Below are 19,467 nucleotides of genomic sequence, written 5' to 3' on the forward strand. Positions count from 1 at the left end.
AACGTTGACGTAAATGGACGGAATAAGCTAAGCACACACATAATATCAATACCTTGGATCAACATGAATGACCCATTCTTCAGGTCATATGTGACGGTCATGTCAAAAGGAGACACTTTTGGGCAGGATCGTAAATGGAGAAATATCCAAAAATCTGCCCGGGGTGATTTTTTCACAATTTGAATTTGTTGCGAATTTGTGATGCTATTAATGTTAAAAATATTGTCTGATAGTTTCAGACCGAATATAACTGGCATCTTGTATTTTTTAGATATGTTTCAAGGTAATTCCTACTCTCAACATTGTCAATAATATTTTTAAAGGCCGATATCTCAATTTCCAATTTTATAATACCATAACTTACGAACTCAATATCTTCGCTTTTATGTCCGATATCATTGGGGAAAACGGCCTTTGTGAAGCAAAATATTTTGATATTTAAGATATGTAAAAACCTCAAAAATTGATAACCTGCCCAAAAGTGTCTCCTTTTGACATGACACGTCACATATTATTATATTCTTTGTAATATTTACACTTCTGTAAACCGGGACGGCCGCGCACACTGTACTTACAGTATGTCCAGCACCTCCTGGGAGATACTGAAGGGATGTTGCAGCCAAACAAAATTGTTTCGCTTGCCCAAGATCGCAATAGTTGGAGAAAGCTTGTAGTCGCCTGCTCCGCAGCCGACTGATGATGATGATGATGTTATTTATGTACATCTCATATTATATTATATTTCTATTCTGTAAGAAACATCAACAATTAAATTTGAAATAAACCAAAGAGGTCCTGTCCTCTTTGCATGTCACTGGAAAATTAATCATCTCTGATTATTTTAGCACCATCTCAGAAAATGTTGAATAAAAGTGTAGACATAAATGAGCCATGCTTATGATGGGTGCTATGCAGGCTAAGACAAACATATCATTAATTTCATTAAAATCAAACTAACAGAGAGAGTATTTTGGTCCCATGTGTCACAATGCATACATCCATGTAACATTACAAACACAGAGTCCTCTAGTCTATCCTCTTTGATCAAAATGATATATGCACAGACTACTACAGACCATTTGCAACCATGTTTTGTATGCTGTGAATTCTCACATGTTCATGAAGGCTGACTGTTCTATCGTGCCATGTCTAACAATCATGCCAGCATTGCAAGCCTTCGCGTATACGCGATTGAGATTTGCATGTCTTTGCGTTTACGCTAAAGACCGTAAAACTATGTGGCACATGTGTAGCAGTTTTGCTTGTCGCATTTCATGGAACAATCAGCCCTCATTATCGGGCGATGCTGAGACTGGTTGCAAATGGTCTGTAGTAGTCTGTGGATATATGTATGAACTATAATCAAATTAAGTATTTCTTGGCCAAACTGGAACACTGTGAACGCTAGTGGCTTCGCGATAAACACACGCGAATATAGCGTGGTACAGAAGAAAGTATACACACGCCTTACAATGTGTACACGCTTAGTACACTACATGGACGCAACGCGTATGTTCCAGTTTGGCCAAGAAATACTTAATTTGATTATAGGAAGAAAATGGCTACATAATTTAGTTGACAAAATAAGCGTGAAATATATAAATAATAATAATACATATGTTATCAGAAATGACTTAATTTATTTTGTACCTGACAAATTACACGGCTCAGTACAAAACAAAACAAAGTATGTGTTACATTATCTGTTCGAGTCAGGCAAAAGGAGGCAATTTTGTACATTGAGTAAGGGCCATGTTATAATTGTCTTGTGAGCCTTTCCTTGCGACAGACGCAGCGGTTAATACTCCGCCAGCATCTCCCGCAGCGGTTAAAATTTTCCCAGCATCTGTTGAAAACATTGAGAAGGAGAACAAAGTCCTGAACAAAGCTGATCTCTTGAGCGGTAAATTAATCCAGAGAAGGGAAACTAAAAACATGTCACAATGGTAAATTGCCTGCAAAAGATGTCAGACTATAATAGTTGTGAATTAATTTGCAACTTGCCAAGTAACTGATCATGTTATACTGAAATCCTTATCCCTACAGCAATAATATACTGGGAATTTCAATTGAATGACCACAGCTTTCAACAGGTGTATTTGACCCAACCGCAATCATAGTATCGCATATTTCAAACTACAACACAAATGCACAACCTTTGATACAATACTAACCAATCACAAGTGAGTTGGCATGGTTTGATTTACTTTGCGTCACAAATACGCAAGCGTTCATCACACAGTGTATGCGGACTTCCGTCAGGCTGTTGTGCAGCTTTGTTCATCCAATTCAAATTCCCAGTATTGGATATAAAGCTTTTCTTTTGCTCCCCAACTGCGTACAATCTTTCTTAATCTCATTTCTCACAATCCCCACCTTTGGCATGTGGGGATTATATTACATTATAATAGTAGTGTCTTTGCTCTATTCCTTATGCTAAATATATACTCTCACTTGTCCAAACAACTTGTACACACTCACCCCCTCTTGTAAATGCTGACAAGCGTAGGGGTGTGTGTGTATTCCAACTGGGGAGATTCACACACCCACATTCCAACTGGGGAGATTTTTTTGCACAAATCTGAAAGAAACTGCCATACTGCGCAGGTCATCAAATCCGAAAATGGTAGGTGGTATAACTCCCTCTATGGCTCAAAAACCTCATTTTTTAGGTTATCTCCAACTGTGGAGGTCCTCGGTTGCAAGCAGGCTCCACAGTTGTTATGTGGCAAAACATACGCACCTCCACAGTTTGAATGCAGTTATAAAAAGACTATAACATTAAAGTTTATACTATTGGAATAACAATGTATGCACAAACTTACAGAAATAGTGTCAATAAAGTCATAGCCTACGTATAAGCCCCAGAGATTTACACAATGGGACACAATCTGATTCACTTAGGCCAATGTTGGTATCTTTCCCAATTATCATGGCAATATCAATGCACATTCAGCAGCTTCAATCGCAAGCTGTAACATAAAACCCAGGGAGGGGGTACTCGAGTTTCATAGTGTACACATGCATGACCAAAGATTTTCAAAACACACCCTAAACAGCCCTTTTGAGCAAAAAACACCCCTTTAACAAGAAGTTAGCATGTTTGCAACAAATTAAATTTTACCCCCCAAACAGGATTGTCTCTGAAATTTACCCAAGTAGGATTTTATCTGAAAGGTATTTATAAGTTTTTGATAAATTAAGTTTTTGATACATGTTTTATATCATTTTCTTATGTTTGGATGATGGTCCCAATGCAAATACACCAGAGTCGCATTAAAATGACCCCTAAGGCACCAACTAGAAGTTTACAAAGAACCCTTTTTTGACACTCTAAACATGAGTCGTGTTCATTCTCTCAATTTCTCTTGAAAGGAGCATGTTTTAGTGGTCATGCATGTGTACACTATGAAACTTTAGTTCTCCCTAGGCATAACACCCAGCATATTTAGCATACTTGGTTGTAAAGTTAATGCATCTGAAATGCCAATACTGTAGTTTTCTGTAATTCTTCCTCCTTATTTTATGTCTATATTTCATAATTTAAATTATTTGTTGACATTGGCCTGGGTTGATTAGATTGTATTCAAATGTTATCACTAATATATCAGGGGCATATCCACGGGTGCATCCGGGTGCATTCCAAGCCCACAAGGGTTGTTTGTTTCCCTGATTTGTAACACAATGTATACATATAATCTATCAGTCGAAATTCTACAAAATAACAACATATTCAATTTATTCTATGGTTATTCAAAGAAGTTGAAAAGTACTGTGGAATAACTGTGTATCTAAATTACCAAGCAATTTATTGCACATTTTCCTTCATGTGATGTTTTGGATAATTATGTTTCCTAGTTGATATCTGATTTTCATCAGTCGACATAAATAACACACTTCACTATTTTCTCTAGATTATAAAATGTGACATGATCTGGTCTATGGAGGGAAATGGCGGCAAATTTGAAATTGAGATGAAGGCAAAAATATGAAGTAAAAAACTATAAAATACATTAGAAAATAGACATCACAAAAAAATGTGTAACTTTAGAATCAAGTATGCTAGACCTTTGGTATTTTCAGCATATGATAGCCTAATGTTTGTATAAGGTAATAATTATAGTAAATTAATTTTCAAAAATACCTCCTTTGGCCTCCATGGACCCAGATTGTGTCACAAATTCACATTAATATAAAAATAAAATGTTCAATGATTTGTTTGATGCTTAAACAGATTTGCAGTAATGGCAAAAATCTGCAGCAATATCCATATCTCTGAAACCTTAAAGGCAATAGCAGTGATTCTGTAAATCAGAAAAGCTAAAAAATTGTCAAAAATAAACATTTGTAGATTTTTGTAAAGACTATGGATAAGTTGACTTGTGACATCATTGCTAGGTAGTTTGTTGGCAATTCCCACCTGGCAATATGCACAGGCATCATATTTTGTTCAAGACCTGTGCTAGACTCCTGCAACAAGGCTGTTGAACAGTTCGCACAAGCATAATCAATATACCAGTCCTTGCCTTTGTTGATAAACATTGAGGTCAACTCATCTATAGGTGTGCTTACATATTCTGCAAGTACTATGACCAAAGTGACATATAGTAAAGGTAAACCTTCCCAGCAAACACAAAAATGTTTTTACAACATTATATAAACATGTTATAAATGCATTTTGGTTTTGGTTTTAAAAACATTTAAATGTCAGATTTTATAAAAGTCATGAACTGCAACGTCATTTTGAAAATGTTGTCAAAATGTTATGAAAAAATATTTTTGGCAAACATTTTTTTAATAACATTATGTTAGAATGTTTTACATAAGTTTTCTAATTTTTTTTCTAAATGTTATTAAAATATTTTACACCCTTTATATAACCTGCCATTTAAATGTTTTCTGTAGAACATTTTTGTGTTTGCTGGGTTGACATTTTAGTCAATGTTGGAGTGGAGGCTTCTGTCCATACATACACTTACAGTTACCTGCATCTGAATGGAGCTTAAAATTTTTCAGTACTGTAAAAAATATACATTTGACATACTTATCATTAGCTTCTCCTACATAATTTCAAATATTTGTATGCTTTCAGAGATAAATAAGTATCTTTAAGTCGGCTTTACTCAACAAATGATTCTTATTCACCGATCACACTGTCATCTCAAAACGGCCATCAAACGCACGCTTTAATTACTGTGTACATATTGCAAAAGCCTTCTGGTGCGTTGCTAGAAAAGCGCGATAAAAAAAAATGCACATTTTGCACATGTATGCGTTTGCAAAGAGAACCTCGTTTTGGTAGTAAGATTTCTTGACTGCATTGATGATCACATCATTGTGGCTGCTACCTGTCAATACAGACTTGGACCACCTGCAGCAGTTAAAATAAAATGCATAAAAGAAACAAAACAAAAATAAATATAATAATGCAACTCGAAAAAAAGAAGAAAAAAAAAGAAAGCTAGCAAACAACAACATCAGCAACAACATAAATATTTACAAACAAAACAACCAACCAAAGCAACATATAGAAAGCACATTCAGTTTTAAGCCATGACATGTCATCAATTTTGTGAAATTTTGGTATTCAAAAACACCAATATACATGTAAAGATGCACAATGCAATTATATAGTTTGGTTGCTTTCTACCCAGCAGTTTGGCTGATCTGCCCACTTGCATAAATGACAATTCATAGTAACTTTCCTAGTCAGATGTGTTATGTTTTTTGCACTTTTTGCAATTTTTTTGCCTGTTTTGCTGTTTCACATAACTTTGGCCCCCATTTTTGTCAACTTGCTATGCGCCTGTTCCTAGCATTGATGGGCTACTCAAAAGATGTTTTAACCTGTGACCCCAACAGTTACAGTAAGCTTACTTACTCTGTGAGATTAAGCTTAAGAACTGATCAATATGAGCTCTTACTGCCCCTTGTGATGTGTTGGCCATTTTCTCCAGGAATTCCTTTCCACCGTCTGCTACAAATAGCTGCTTCAAGCGGTATTCATTGGCAACCAGCCGCTGCAGGGTCATTAAACCTGGAAGTAAAATATAATTCTCTATTAGTTTAAATGGATTTTTTCAGTTGATTTTCAGGTGACTTTTCACCCTTTTTTAAACTTGGTCCTATTTAAGAAAGTCGTAACAACATAAATGGATTGATTAATTTAACATCATCAAACAGCGTTTTATTACATCAATCTGATGCTTTAACTGTGTATTATACAGTTTATGCATTTGGGAATCTGATATATTTACAAACTTTGCACATTATGAAAACTCACGAAAGTATGAATATTTAGAAACAGGCTATTATTTATATATTTATGTGATTATTCAACATTTCTGATAATTAAATATATGAGGGCTATAATTTGCAGATAAAATAAACAAGTTATAGCTAATAACAGTTTTTATCTACAATCAAAATGCTAGGTCTAACTTGTTCTCAACAAACCCTAAACATGAACCTGACAGTGTCAACTTTGGAAGATATGTGCATGATATTATACGATTAGCAAATATGTGACCTGCTACCACGAAATCGGCGTAAAGTCGCTGTGACTTGCTACTCATTTTGTTGAGTTGGTATTTTCGAGATATTTGGTCTGACTAAGTTGATGCTCATTGTTTGCCGCCACCTGTACATACCAGTAGTATTATCCTTCGTGAATGGCCCATTGTGTTCCCATTCACAAAGGACATACAGACATACTTAGTGGCTTTAACAGGTGAGTGAACACCAACGCAGTAGCCAGGGTATTTTGAGTGACTAACACCTTGCGAATTTACGCTGATTTCGTGGTAGCAGGTAACATATATCTTAGGTGTCAATGTAAATGGGACCAAGTTTTAAAAAGGGTGAAAAGCCAAACAGGAAATTTTTTTAAAACTTTGGCCCCTTTTTACCTTTTGAAATGTTTTTTGGTAGATATTGTTAAACGAGAAGAATTTGAAATAAAATCAAAGATGAATTTTCTTACCCAAAAGTGTAAATTCCTTAGCATCAGCATGCTGACTGATGATATGCATAAGAACTGAGATGATACCAAGGGAGCCTAGCTTCATGTGAACTATGACCTGGAAAATATAATAAATATAACAATACAATATGACCACAAATTTGATTTTTTACAAAATTACTTGAAGTTCTGGTTTCAAACAATCTAGAATACCCACCTACCACTTTCTGAATACATGCATTTTTTTCCTGCTTTGTCCCCGTGTGTCAACGGAGGTCAAATAAGAATGATTTGTCCTTTAACCCTAACCGCCTAAGGGGTTTTTGGTGACGGGAAGGGAAAGAAGGAAAGAATAAAGAGAGAAAAGAAAGAAAGAAGTTGTTTGCTCTGGGTGGATTCAACCCGAGACCCTCGCATGCCAAGCATTCGGTCGGCGACACTTTGCCACGGGTCTTGGGCTTCGCTGGCCAGCTTAAACCGCGCCTATATATCACTTAGGGCAATTGCGCTATCACACCACGTGGGATGCACGCATCTAACAGCGATATATCAAGTAGTTGTAGTATACAGGAGGGTTAGGGTTAAGCTGTGTCTGTGACTGTCTAACACTTCATTTATGGGAGCACACCACCAGATGCTTAAAAGCGTCCCATTGAAATACACAAAACTGCATTTTTTCTCTGCCCCATTAGGTCATTTTGGCAACAAATTGATAGATTGCAAATCAATGAAAATTTGATATAATTATGTTTCCATGTATGGGTAGTCTTCAAATTAATTTGCGCAATATGGGTGGTCAAACAGCACCCTCATCAAGGATGCAAACCTGTTTCCAACCATTTTTTATTTTTAGGGCCTATTTTCTTTCTAATATTCTTTCTCTCTTCCACAGAGAAGCCCAAAATATAGCCAAAAAGCACTTTTGTTCACATCTGGAGCTAGTTTCCACACAAAATAACAATTTCTACTTACTTACCTCCCCAAATGTCACGATATCATATAGCAATAACATAGCCGCCTTGGCAACCTCCACATCCTCACATTTGAGCATGTGCACTAAATGATGACCACATATCTCCAGCATATGCATGGTGCACTGCCAGTATATTGGCTCCTTTGCAGACAGCTGTGGTGCTAGTTGGTTAGTGATATCTTGCTGTTTAGTACTGTATTCATTCTTGGCACTCTTGGCGCTGCTTGGACGGTTCCCACTTTTTGGACGGACTTTGCTCAACGATGGATATTTTGCACTACTTGGACGGATAGAGCTCTTTGGATGAGTTGCACTTTTTGGGTTAGTTTTGGTTTGGTGGCCTGTGCAAACATACAATTTCAAAAACTTTATTTTTGACCATAGAGAAAATCTTCCCATGTGCTATTGCCCATAACATAACATGAAAGTCTATCAATCTCAAAAGTAAATTACATTTTTCATCAGGAATCTGTGAATAATAAGCCAATAATCCTGAAGTGCTACATGAGCAGATCTTTGCAACATACATAATTTCCATGATTTTTGCTCAAATTAGCTTTGTTCCTCTTCTCTTCGTTTTCCACAGCAGAATTTAGTGTCAAATTAAAAATATTGTGGCAAAATTACCATTGTTTGTCGCAACAGCAAAATGCACGTAACATGTTCAATTACATATTGACATTTATTCCTCGGCTAATGGGCTATTCCATTTAAAATCCACACTACCCTCCACGGGGGAGTATGAATTTCAAATGGAATTAACACATTAGCAGCTCCATTTGAAACTCACCCTCCCACAGTGAAAGTTTCAGTTTGAATCATTCTCAGAGGGTGTATGAAATTCAAAATGGAGCTGCTTAATGTGTTCATTCCATTAGAAATTCATACTCTCTCTGTGGAAGATATTAAAAAAATCTTCCACAGGGGTAGTGTGGATTCTAAATGGAATCGCCCAATGCTAGTAAATGTAGTACAACTTTACCTTGTCCAGTTTTGAGAGCATCTTTGACTACACTGGCTGTACCACTGGACATCTCCTGTAAGACAAGGCTTAAGATACGATCTCTCTCAGCTAAACTTTCTGCTATACTTTGCCTGAATAAATGGAAGAAACGCACTTATGAATCTATAATCTCTGAATTTGTTTCAATTAGGTTACATAAGACACATAGGGATGGCTTCAAAACAGAACTGATAGGACCCTGGCAGAACCAGCGACTGGGTTTGGTTTCTATTGTCGCTAACAAAAGAATATGTTTAAACCACCTGTTCTGCCAGGCCACCATCGAACCACTTTTATTTTACTGAAATGCCAAAGTGCCATGTTTATAGTACTACAGCACAGGTAAATCTTATTTTAAAGCCATATTGTAACATTTGCTGAGGAGGACGCTCTCAATATTTTTTTAAATTCTGTTCTTTACATGATTGTAATGTAATTTAGTAAACTAAGATACCCTGCAAAAATCAAGACTTAGGTGCTGTAGTTTTGTCAAAATCCAAGATTTTAAGCTGTCTGGACAAGATGGTTTATTATCATGATGGAAATATTAGTCGAATGTGTATGCAATGTTCATATAACACAGTATATACATGGCATGTGTGACGGTCATATGCACACATCAAAGGACCGTACCGTGGCACGACCGACAGAGAAACACGCATTGGCGCTGGTGGTAAATTCCAATTTTCTTTTCTACAGTTGTTTGGCTCAATATTAAAAGGGACATATCTGACAGTAAAAGCTAATGTTTTATGGAAAAGAAATACAAATCTGTTTTTATGGACATGTTACATTATCTCTTTATTCCAATCCATTATTTACACACAGGCAGTTGCAAGGAATCCTGCATTTTCCTCAGATACGCTTAATGGCAGCATTCCTGGTCTGTTCTATGTCAGGAATTTCACTAAGAACCTAAGAGATAATTACTTTACCAGCTCATGCATCAACTACTTTAACCCCTGAGCACTACCTGCCGATCTAACATTGCCTCTGATTGGTCAATTACATGATATATTCACTTTAATCACCAATCAAAATGGAGCTTTGCAAATAATTTACCCCATTTTTTTGTGTGGTAAAATTATTCTAACAATGTTACTGATTGGCCCAATTGATAATGAAAACTTCTTTTTGACCAATAGGCAGGTAGTTCTCATGGGGTTAACATGCTTCCATCCCATACAAATGTCATCCTTCCAAGGAGGTATCCCTCTACAGAGGTATCCTAATACAGAAATATGCAAACACATGATAAGACTTGTCTAATGGTAACCTACTTGGATTGCATCTTGGGTAGTCCTCCAGCTGCCAGATTATTCTTCTGCTGCATCTCACATACTTCATCTTGACTGAATGGTTGTGATAGACAGCGGAGTATTTCTAATGATGAAACCTGGTTCACAAGAAAATTAACAAACACACAATTATATGTGTGTGTAACTTTTTAAAGTCATAACAAACATGCATATCACATTCCCTTCTTCAAGAATACTTTAGAATAGATACTTTGGAAATACTTGTTCAGAGATGATGTTATTACTCTCACCATAACTGTAAGGTTTTTATTCTAACCCTAATCCTAACCATGAACTTTCTCAATCTCTTTTATTCTGTATCTTTTGATTCTTTGTCAAGCAGGACTCAAGAACTCAAGATCACCACCGATGCACACATTGTTTAGCGAACATAGTTACTGCGCATTGCAAGTCGGAGTGACATCAAATGACAACATCTCAGGTGTACTCGCAAAGGCTTATGGGATTTACCAAAAAGGTCAATTGATATTTTTATGGGAGCTATAGGGGATATTAAAAAAATATTGGGTGAATTGCTCTGTATCTGATATCGGGTACTTGTTTTTTTTGTTTGTTTGTTTGTTTTAAATTCATACTGTAGTATAAATCAATTTTTTTTCTAGAGGAGGCAGGAGTAGGCCTACCCTCTACAACTGCTGGGTATGCTGGTATTACCTGTATTTGTGTATCCCCACACATCAACAGAGCTCCAACAAAAGAACATATTCCAGTCTTGAATAGCTGTGTCCTTATCTTCTTCTGCACTGATATTCCTTGTATCCCACTGTTTACAGTAAATGGAAGCACAACACAAATAAAATGATATTTTTTCATTATCTTGATGAATAGTGATCAGGGTATTTTGATCTACATAGAAGGTTTTTATTCAAAGTTTTTGACGACTTGGAGAATCACAGGACCTATTCTGAAGTGCTAGGATCATTCACAGTTAATTTGAAAAAAAAATTGGAAAAAAATTACAGTTTGTTATTCTTAATATGCAAACCATTAACTAATGTTTAGCTCTTCATCTATCACCTATTACAGGTGCATTTTTTTTTTAAATAACATTTTTTTAAATATATATATATTTTTTTACTGATATCTGATCCAATACCGATATTGATAAAATCAGGCCGATGGGATGTCAGATCCGATTATCGGCTGAGCACTATTTTGATAAACATTGCTATCTTTATTCTTTTGGACAAAGAATTTACAGGCGACTATCTTGATGATCTGGTTTAGGTTGTAACATGAGTTTCTGAAGTTGTATAACTATTGGGCTGTGTGAGAGCAAAAGGTACTACTTTACTTTCACTCATTGACAGTAGCCTGCTTGGTAGATCGTTAATAAGCTGTCAGGTCAGTTACCATTTTAATCCTTTTGTCAAGAATTTACAGGCGACAATCCTGATTGTGTATTTAGCATATTAACGTCCATGGGCAGGAAAAACCTCCTATATGTCTTTGGCCCCTGAACATGTTTAATGCAAAACCTCCTGTGTAACCTATTTGCAGTTTTGTTTTAGGGCTCATATTGAAATTCCCTTACACAGGAAGGTGTGCGCCATCCTGCAGCTTTCCTGTGCTAGCCTTCTTTTGTTAAAATCCTGGGCAGGGTGTATCACTGATGCATATAATCCATCCGTTTTTTGACCAAGCTTTCCTGAGGTAACGTGGTAGGGTATTTCAATATGAGCCCTTAAACATGTTCAAGGGCCAAAGACACACAGGGGGTTTTACCTGCCCATGGAAACTTATTAAGTTGTTGTGTCCTATACTGACAAACCCCAGATAACTATAGCCTGTTTGGCTTAAAATTGGCAAAAATTATTCGGTTCTTGCTGCTGCATGCATCAATAATATCAAAACTTACGCTTGCGTAAAAGCGAGAGTCACAGATTACGTAACATGCAACTAGTGAGTGCAAGTACTGCACTGATAGTGCATACATTCTATACTTGAAAAACAGTGGCTTTTTTCGATGGGAATAAGCAAACTAAGATGCAATTTTAGTTTGCTTAGAAACTGATAAAATTGCATCTTAGCATTCTATATACTTGATGTTATGAGTCTCATTTTTTACACCAATTATAAGTCAAACAAACTATAGAAACCCTCCTTTTGTATTATACTGACGCAATTTACTGTATTGGATCAGGTCACTTATCATGACGTCAGAAAGTATCTGAAGTAACATGATTGCACACTTACCCTGTACTTTGTCCAAGCTGAAGATCACCTTCTTCCATCCATGACAAAGTCTTCCGTTTACTTGACGTCTGACTCCTATCAGCTGTTTTCTTTGGGCTCCCACCATTCCTATGCACTCCACCACTTTTACCATCACCCCATGCTACTTTGCTTGTATTGTGACTCTTTGCATAACTTGCATAAAATGCTTGATCAATTGTTTCAACATAATGATAAGGTTCACTTCGAGTTCCAACATCCCCAGCTCCTTCCCATGCTTGGTATCTCTTCAAGTCCTCTTGAATCTCATCTTCAACTCCTTGGTTCCAGATCTCAGCACTACATTTAGCAAGGACTTCAACAACTTGCAGAATCTGCTGTATGAACTTGACCTCTCCCTTATCCAAGATGGCAGCCATTTGTTTATGGGTTCTGAGGCTTTGTTGTTGCCATAGCTTCATGGTTGCTTTGAGGTAGAGCACATCAAGGTTTCTATTTTGCATAGATTGCTGTGATTGGCTAAGATTTGGCAGAGCACCTTGAGATGTTAAGTAGGTTGTGTATTTGTGTAGAATGGGGATGAGACAGAGGGCACCATTTTCTATCAGACTTTGACTGGTTAAGATGTTTGGATGACGTTTCTTGTACCTGATAATATAATAATATAATACAAGGGTGAGGCCACAGACTAGAAGAGGAAAATTACTAAACAATCTGAAAAACATCGTAAAATACCAATTATGGCCGGAAAATAAAAGAAAACATGTTTTCTACGTCTGAGAAAGGTTTTTTAACACAAGTCTCCACATGTTTTCTACGGTTTTTACAGACTACAGTAGAATACTGTTAGTCCTACGGGGAGGAGATTTTACAGTTGTCCTATTTTTTAGTCGCTGACTATGCAGTTGTGTATGGGGGACTTTTATACTTAACGGGGAGGGGCTTACTCCCGTCACGCCTTGAGCAATTTCATCTTTTACAACGTGAAAGATTTTAAGTAAAACTTACTTTAAAGTACAAACTCTATGCATTTACGAACCGCAAAAGATGGGTGATCTGCTGGTAATATTAAATTTTACTTCATATGTTTGTTTGAATTGCCTGGTTTATTTTAAAATGCAACAGTTTATTTTCATCAGAAGATATAAATAACTGTTCAAAGTGATCATAAAATCAGATTCTTTCCCAAAGTTTGCTTTCTCTCTTCTGTCGAATAAAAATTTACCAACGTTTGACATGGGGGCAGTATAACAAATTTTAACCCCGTGAGAACTACCTGCCAATTGGCCAAAAAGAAGTTTTCATTATCAATTGGACCAATCAGCAACACATGTTAGAATAATTTCACCACACAAAAAAATTGGGGTGAATTATTTGCACAGCTCCATTCTGATTGGTTATTTAAGTGAAGATATCATGTAATTGACCAATCAGAAGCAATGTTAGATCAGCAGGTAGTGCTCAGGGGGTTAAGGTCAAGTTTTATCCCCTCAGATTGACTAATAATGACATCTTTACCTTGCAGCTTGTAGTTTATTACTAGAAGTTCTAGTTCTAGGTCTGTGTACAGGTAGAGTTGCTATGTAGAATGCACAATTAGTAGCATAGGATAAGCACATATATTGGTCCACATTAGGCTTGAATCCAATAAATAGTACATTGCCTTCAGGATCCAGGCTAATTTTACCTGTAAAAGATTATACAATTACATCAATATTTCACACGCCATAACAAATATGTGTATCTTGAAAAACAAACAAGCCAGGAAACAAAACTTATAAAACAAAACAAAATTAAGTTATTTTTAAGTAGGCATGTGTTATTCTGTTTATTTTCTCAAATGTTTAACGCATCATGTGATGCTTGAGTTTAACATTTAACATGCATCAATGTTAATTTGAAATATGAGTTGTTATTGGCAGGCATGTACAATATTGCTTATGAATGATAACGTTTCTAGAGGATTTACGATGTTTTACCCCACAATGATACACAAGACCCGGAGTAATTTCAACAATTGCAATTTTCGGACCACTAAATTCACAATATATTTATGGAACTTTTCTAAGCTTTTAAACTACACTTTTAGCATTGAATTATAGTCAAATATTTCAAGTATTAATGGAACTAGGGCAATTCTCTGAGAGCAAGTTTTTACATGTTACAGAATAGCAGCGTCGATTTACGTGTGCTGTGTGGCATCGCTTTGTTGTTCAGCATTAAAGAATGGAAAATTGAAGGTTGAAAATGACTTGCGTGTAAACGTTTTAATGCATCATGCGTGCGTTTAATGGTACATGCGTTTAACGTTCCATGCCTAGTTTTAAGATACGGTACTTTGGAAGAAGGTAAATTCATATGACTCTGAATTCTAAGGTACAAAACATTTTGGAATTTGTTTAAAGAAAATTGCATCAATATGGAACTCTCCAACTTCTGCAAAAACTTTCAGAACAACAACAACCAATTCTAGAATATTTGCCAGATGATGGCAACCCATTAGAATCCTATTTTGTACCAATCTGGGACCAATAATCGGTAAAAAAAGACTGATGGGAAAACTCATAGATGTTATTTAGAAAATATTTGATATGGTTTCACTGATTTTATAAACATTTACAATTTTGAGACACATAGAGATGTGGTTAATCATCATCCGGTAAGGCCACCTGTATGTAATGAATCTGCCAATGGAAAGGTCAAACATGATCGTCTGTCTATTGATTCTCATCAGGGTGGATGTACCTACCAAAAGAGCCAATCATCCAATGTACAGAAAAAGCAAGTGATCAAAGACACAAGTAAATCCATTATCGCTCCTAAAGATCAAGCGATTAAAGACAAAGAAAGGCAATTGAAAATGTGGGAGAAAAATCTCACCAGCAGGGAAGCGGAAGTTGCTTTGAAAGGCAATCAGGCTACTTCTGCAAAAGCACACATGTCAAGGCTTGAAGAACAAGTCACAAGGCTTGAGGTTGAGAATAAGACACTTTTAAGTGTCTTATTCTCAAAAATCGTATGTCAGTCCATCTGGCCCCCATCACCAATCTGCTGAACAAAAACTGTGTGAGCAACAAAGTGCATACAATTAGGACTGGGAACAACACTCTGTGTATCACTGATCATGCAACACATAGTACTTCTTTGCAACAAAGGTTGAGTGATGTGGAACATCGTGTCACCAATAACAAAGTGTCTCTACTGGAGATGAAGGTTGATCAACTGATTCAAGAGAAGCAACTTAGTCATTGTAACCCTTCCACTCCACAAAGCCAGCAGCTACCCAGCCTTCACCAACCAACTCTGATGCAACCTCCGTGCCAGCATCAGCACCAGCCAGTCTCAGTACAATCTCAACGCAGAGGCATGTTGGCAACAACACCTATGAATCATCACATGTGTGGTCAAGGGCCTACAATCAGCGTTCGAAATAGAGCCGGTCAGCCGGCCATTGGCCTGTAACTTTTTGGCCTGGCCGGTAACTTTTCTGACTGGCATCTAGTTGCTGGTCCGCTGGCGGTAACTTTTTAACGCCAAGCCCGGCTGGCCTGTAACTTTTTGAGGCATATTTCGAACACTGCCTACAATGAATTTCATGGGACCCTTCCAGGCTTCCCCATGGTTGCCACATTTTGCCCAACCTATGTTTCCAATCTCTCCGCTGCACCTGGTACAACAACATATTGCTGCTCAAGCTCTACAATGTATGCAGTATAAGAATAGGTTACTCAAAAGGAACCAAGGTCAGTTAGGAATGTATCAGATGTTTAAACCTGACTATAACCAGCAAGATTTTATGCCTATTGTCCGGACAGAGCAGTACAGTAACGCATGCCGCAATACTCAGCAGAATCACCCTGACATATGACAAGTCTCTGTGAGAAACTCGGTCAAAGAGCAATTGAATTTTCGTCAAAATTTCAGTAAAGTTGCAACAGACACGGGCACAGAAAGAGTATACCAGAACCCCACTGTAAGTGGGACTGTGAACACTAGCAAGACTGTTGACAAGGATGCGGCTGCTTTGACTCTTCAGCACCTTGAAACCAGCATGAGGGGAAAAGGTGGGTCTGTAGTGGTTGCTAAGGGCCATCTTTGCTAAAAAGAAAAGGTGTGCTGCCCCTGTAAGTGATATTGCGTACGATGTGCATGCAAAAATTGACCCAAACTTGAGCACTGGTTTAACTGATAACAAAAAACTTTGTGTTGGTGCCAAACATTCCATCAATGAAAGCCAGAATCTCATGGAAGTCAATGTGATGCAAAAAGGTGAGTCTGCAACAATAAGTAGCAATGTGACTACCGGCAGAGTGGAAACAATGGCTGCTAGCTGTGATGCCATTGATCCTACTCTGCAGTGTACATGCTGTAAAACCATTATGATAAGAAAAGTGTCAAAGGAAATCGACAGTGATGTAATTGCCAAACATGACAAAGACGACCTGCCTCGCAGCTGCAGTCCAGCTACCATGAGGAATAAAGGTGTGCATAATATTGAGAGCAGTGTGGTAACAACTGATAATATTAAAATCAGACCGCCGCCAAGCTACAGTGAAGCCACCGCGCAATGAATTTATGTGTGTATAAAGCCGTGCCTCCAGACAATGTTAAAAACAATTTGCCTTCCAGCCACAGTAAAGCTGCCGCGACCAACCAGGATGAGTATAAGACTAATAACACTGGTGCGCTTGGCATTGACGTCATCAAGCTGCCTACAAGCTACAGTGATCAAGTCACCGTGTTGAATCAAGGTGTGAGTAAGACTGTGAGAAAAGCCTTGCCTCCAGACAAGGTTAAAACCAATTTGCCTTCAAACCACAGTGAAGCTTTCACGACCAATCAAGATGAGCTTAAGACTAACAACACTGATGCGCCTGGCGTTGATGTCAACAAGCTGTCCGCAAGCTACAGTGAAGTCACCATGTTGAATCAAGGTGTGAGTAAGACTGCAAGGAAAGCCATGCCTCCAGACAATGTTAAAACCAATTTTCTTTCAAACCACAGTGAAGCTGCCCATGACCAATCAAGATGAGTTTAAGACTAACAACACTGATGCGCCTGGCATTGACGTCATCAAGCTGCCTACAAAATACAGTGATCAAGTCACCGTGTTGAATCAAGGTGTGAGTAAGACTGCGAGCAAAGCCATGCCTCCAGACAATATTAAAACCGATTTGCCTTCTAACCACAGTAAAGCTGCCACGACCAATCAAGATGAGTTTAAGACTAACAACACTGATGCGTCTGGCGTTGACGTCATCAAGCTGCCTACAAGCTACAGTGATCAAGTCACCATGTTGAATCAAGGTGTGAGTAATACTGCGAGCAAAGTCATGCCTCCAGACAATGTTAAAACCAATTTACCTTCAAACCACAGTGAAGCTGCCACGACCAATCAAGATGAGTTTAAGACTAACAACACTGATGCGCCTGGCATTGATGTCAACAAGCTGTCTGCAAGCTACAGTGAAATCACCATGTTGAATCAAGGTGTGAGTAAGACTATGAGAAAAGCTGTGCCTCCAGACAATATTAAAACTGATTTGCCTTCTAACCACAGTAAAGCTACCACGACCAATCAAGATGAGTTTAAGACTAACAACACTGATGCGTCTGCCGTTGACGTCATCAAGCTGCCTACAAGCTACAGTGATCAAGTCACCGTGTTGAATCAAGGTGTGAGTAATACTGCAAGGAAAGCCATGCCTCCAGACAATGTTAAAACCAATTTTCCTTCAAACCACAGTGAAGCTGCCATGACCAATCAAGATGAGTTTAAGACTAACAACACTGATGCGCCTGGCATTGACGTCATCAAGCTGCCTACAAGATACAGTGATCAAGTCACCGTGTTGAATCAAGGTGTGAGTAAGACTGTGAGAAAAGCCATGCCTCCAGACAATGTTAAAACCAATTTGCCTTCAAACCACAGTGAAGCTGCCACGACCAATCACGATGAGTTTAAGACTAACAACACTGATGCGCCTGGCGTTGATGTCAACAAGCTGTCTGCAAGCTACAGTGAAGTCACTGTGTTGAATCAAGGTGTGAGTAAAACTGTGAGAAAAACTGTGCCTCCAGACAATATTAAAACCGATTTGCCTTCTAACCACAGTAAAGCTGCCACGACCAATCAAGATGAGTTTAAGACTAACAACACTGATGCGTCTGGCGTTGACGTCATCAAGCTGCCTACCAGCTACAGTGATCAAGTCACCGTGTTGAATCAAGGTGTGAGTAATACTGCAAGCAAAGCCATGCCTCCAGACAATGTTAAAACCAATTTTCCTTCAAACCACAGTGAAGCTGCCATGACCAATCAAGATGAGTTTAAGACTAACAACACTGATGCGCCTGCATTGACGTCATCAAGCTGCCTACAAGATACAGTGATCAAGTCACCGTGTTGAATCAAGGTGTGAGTAAGACTGTGGGAAAAGCCATGCCTCCAGACAATGTTAAAACCAATTTTCCTTCAAACCACAGTGAAGCTGCCACGACCAATCAAGATGAGTTTAAGACTAACAACACTGATGTGCCTGGCGTTAATGTCATCAAGCTGCCTACAAGCTACAGTGATCAAGTCACCATGTTGAATCAAGGTGTGAGTAATACTGCGAGCAAAGCCATGCCTCCAGACAATGTTAAAACCAATTTTCCTTCAAACCACAGTGAAGCTGCCACGACCAATCAAGATGAGTTTAAGACTAACAACACTGATGCGCCTGGCATTGATGTCAACAAGCTGTCTGCAAGCTACAGTGAAATCACCGTGTTGAATCAAGATGTGAGTAAGACTGTGAGAAAAGCTGTGCCTCCAGACAATATTAAAACTGATTTGACTTCTAACCACAGTGAAGCTACCATGACCAATCAAGATGAGTTTAAGAATAACAACACTGATGCGCCTGACATTGACGTCATCAAGCTGCCTACAAGCTACAGTGATCAAGTCACCGTGTTGAATCAAGGAGTGAGTAATACTTCGAGCAAAGCCGTGCCTCCAGACAATGTTAAATCCAAGTTGCCTTCTAAC

General features: G+C 38.0%; 1 protein-coding gene across 1 annotated transcript in view; it reads right to left on the reverse strand.

The window, feature by feature from the left end:
• Positions 1-249: 249 nt before the first annotated feature.
• The window catches only part of LOC140157664 (uncharacterized), a 30,632-nt gene continuing 11,414 nt past the window's right edge, over positions 250-19,467 (reverse strand). The window contains exons 7-15 of the mRNA XM_072180904.1: positions 13,950-14,118; positions 12,453-13,079; positions 10,911-11,019; positions 10,218-10,333; positions 8,917-9,029; positions 7,938-8,275; positions 6,983-7,079; positions 5,882-6,037; positions 250-5,371 (exon numbers count right to left, since the gene is read on the reverse strand). Coding sequence (XP_072037005.1) covers positions 5,352-5,371; positions 5,882-6,037; positions 6,983-7,079; positions 7,938-8,275; positions 8,917-9,029; positions 10,218-10,333; positions 10,911-11,019; positions 12,453-13,079; positions 13,950-14,118 — 1,745 coding nt within the window. The 3' untranslated portion in view covers positions 250-5,351. The remainder of the gene's footprint in view (positions 5,372-5,881; positions 6,038-6,982; positions 7,080-7,937; positions 8,276-8,916; positions 9,030-10,217; positions 10,334-10,910; positions 11,020-12,452; positions 13,080-13,949; positions 14,119-19,467) is intronic.

The sequence above is a fragment of the Amphiura filiformis genome, chromosome 7, assembly GCF_039555335.1.
Source record: "Amphiura filiformis chromosome 7, Afil_fr2py, whole genome shotgun sequence".
Taxonomy (NCBI): Eukaryota; Metazoa; Echinodermata; class Ophiuroidea; order Amphilepidida; family Amphiuridae; genus Amphiura; species Amphiura filiformis.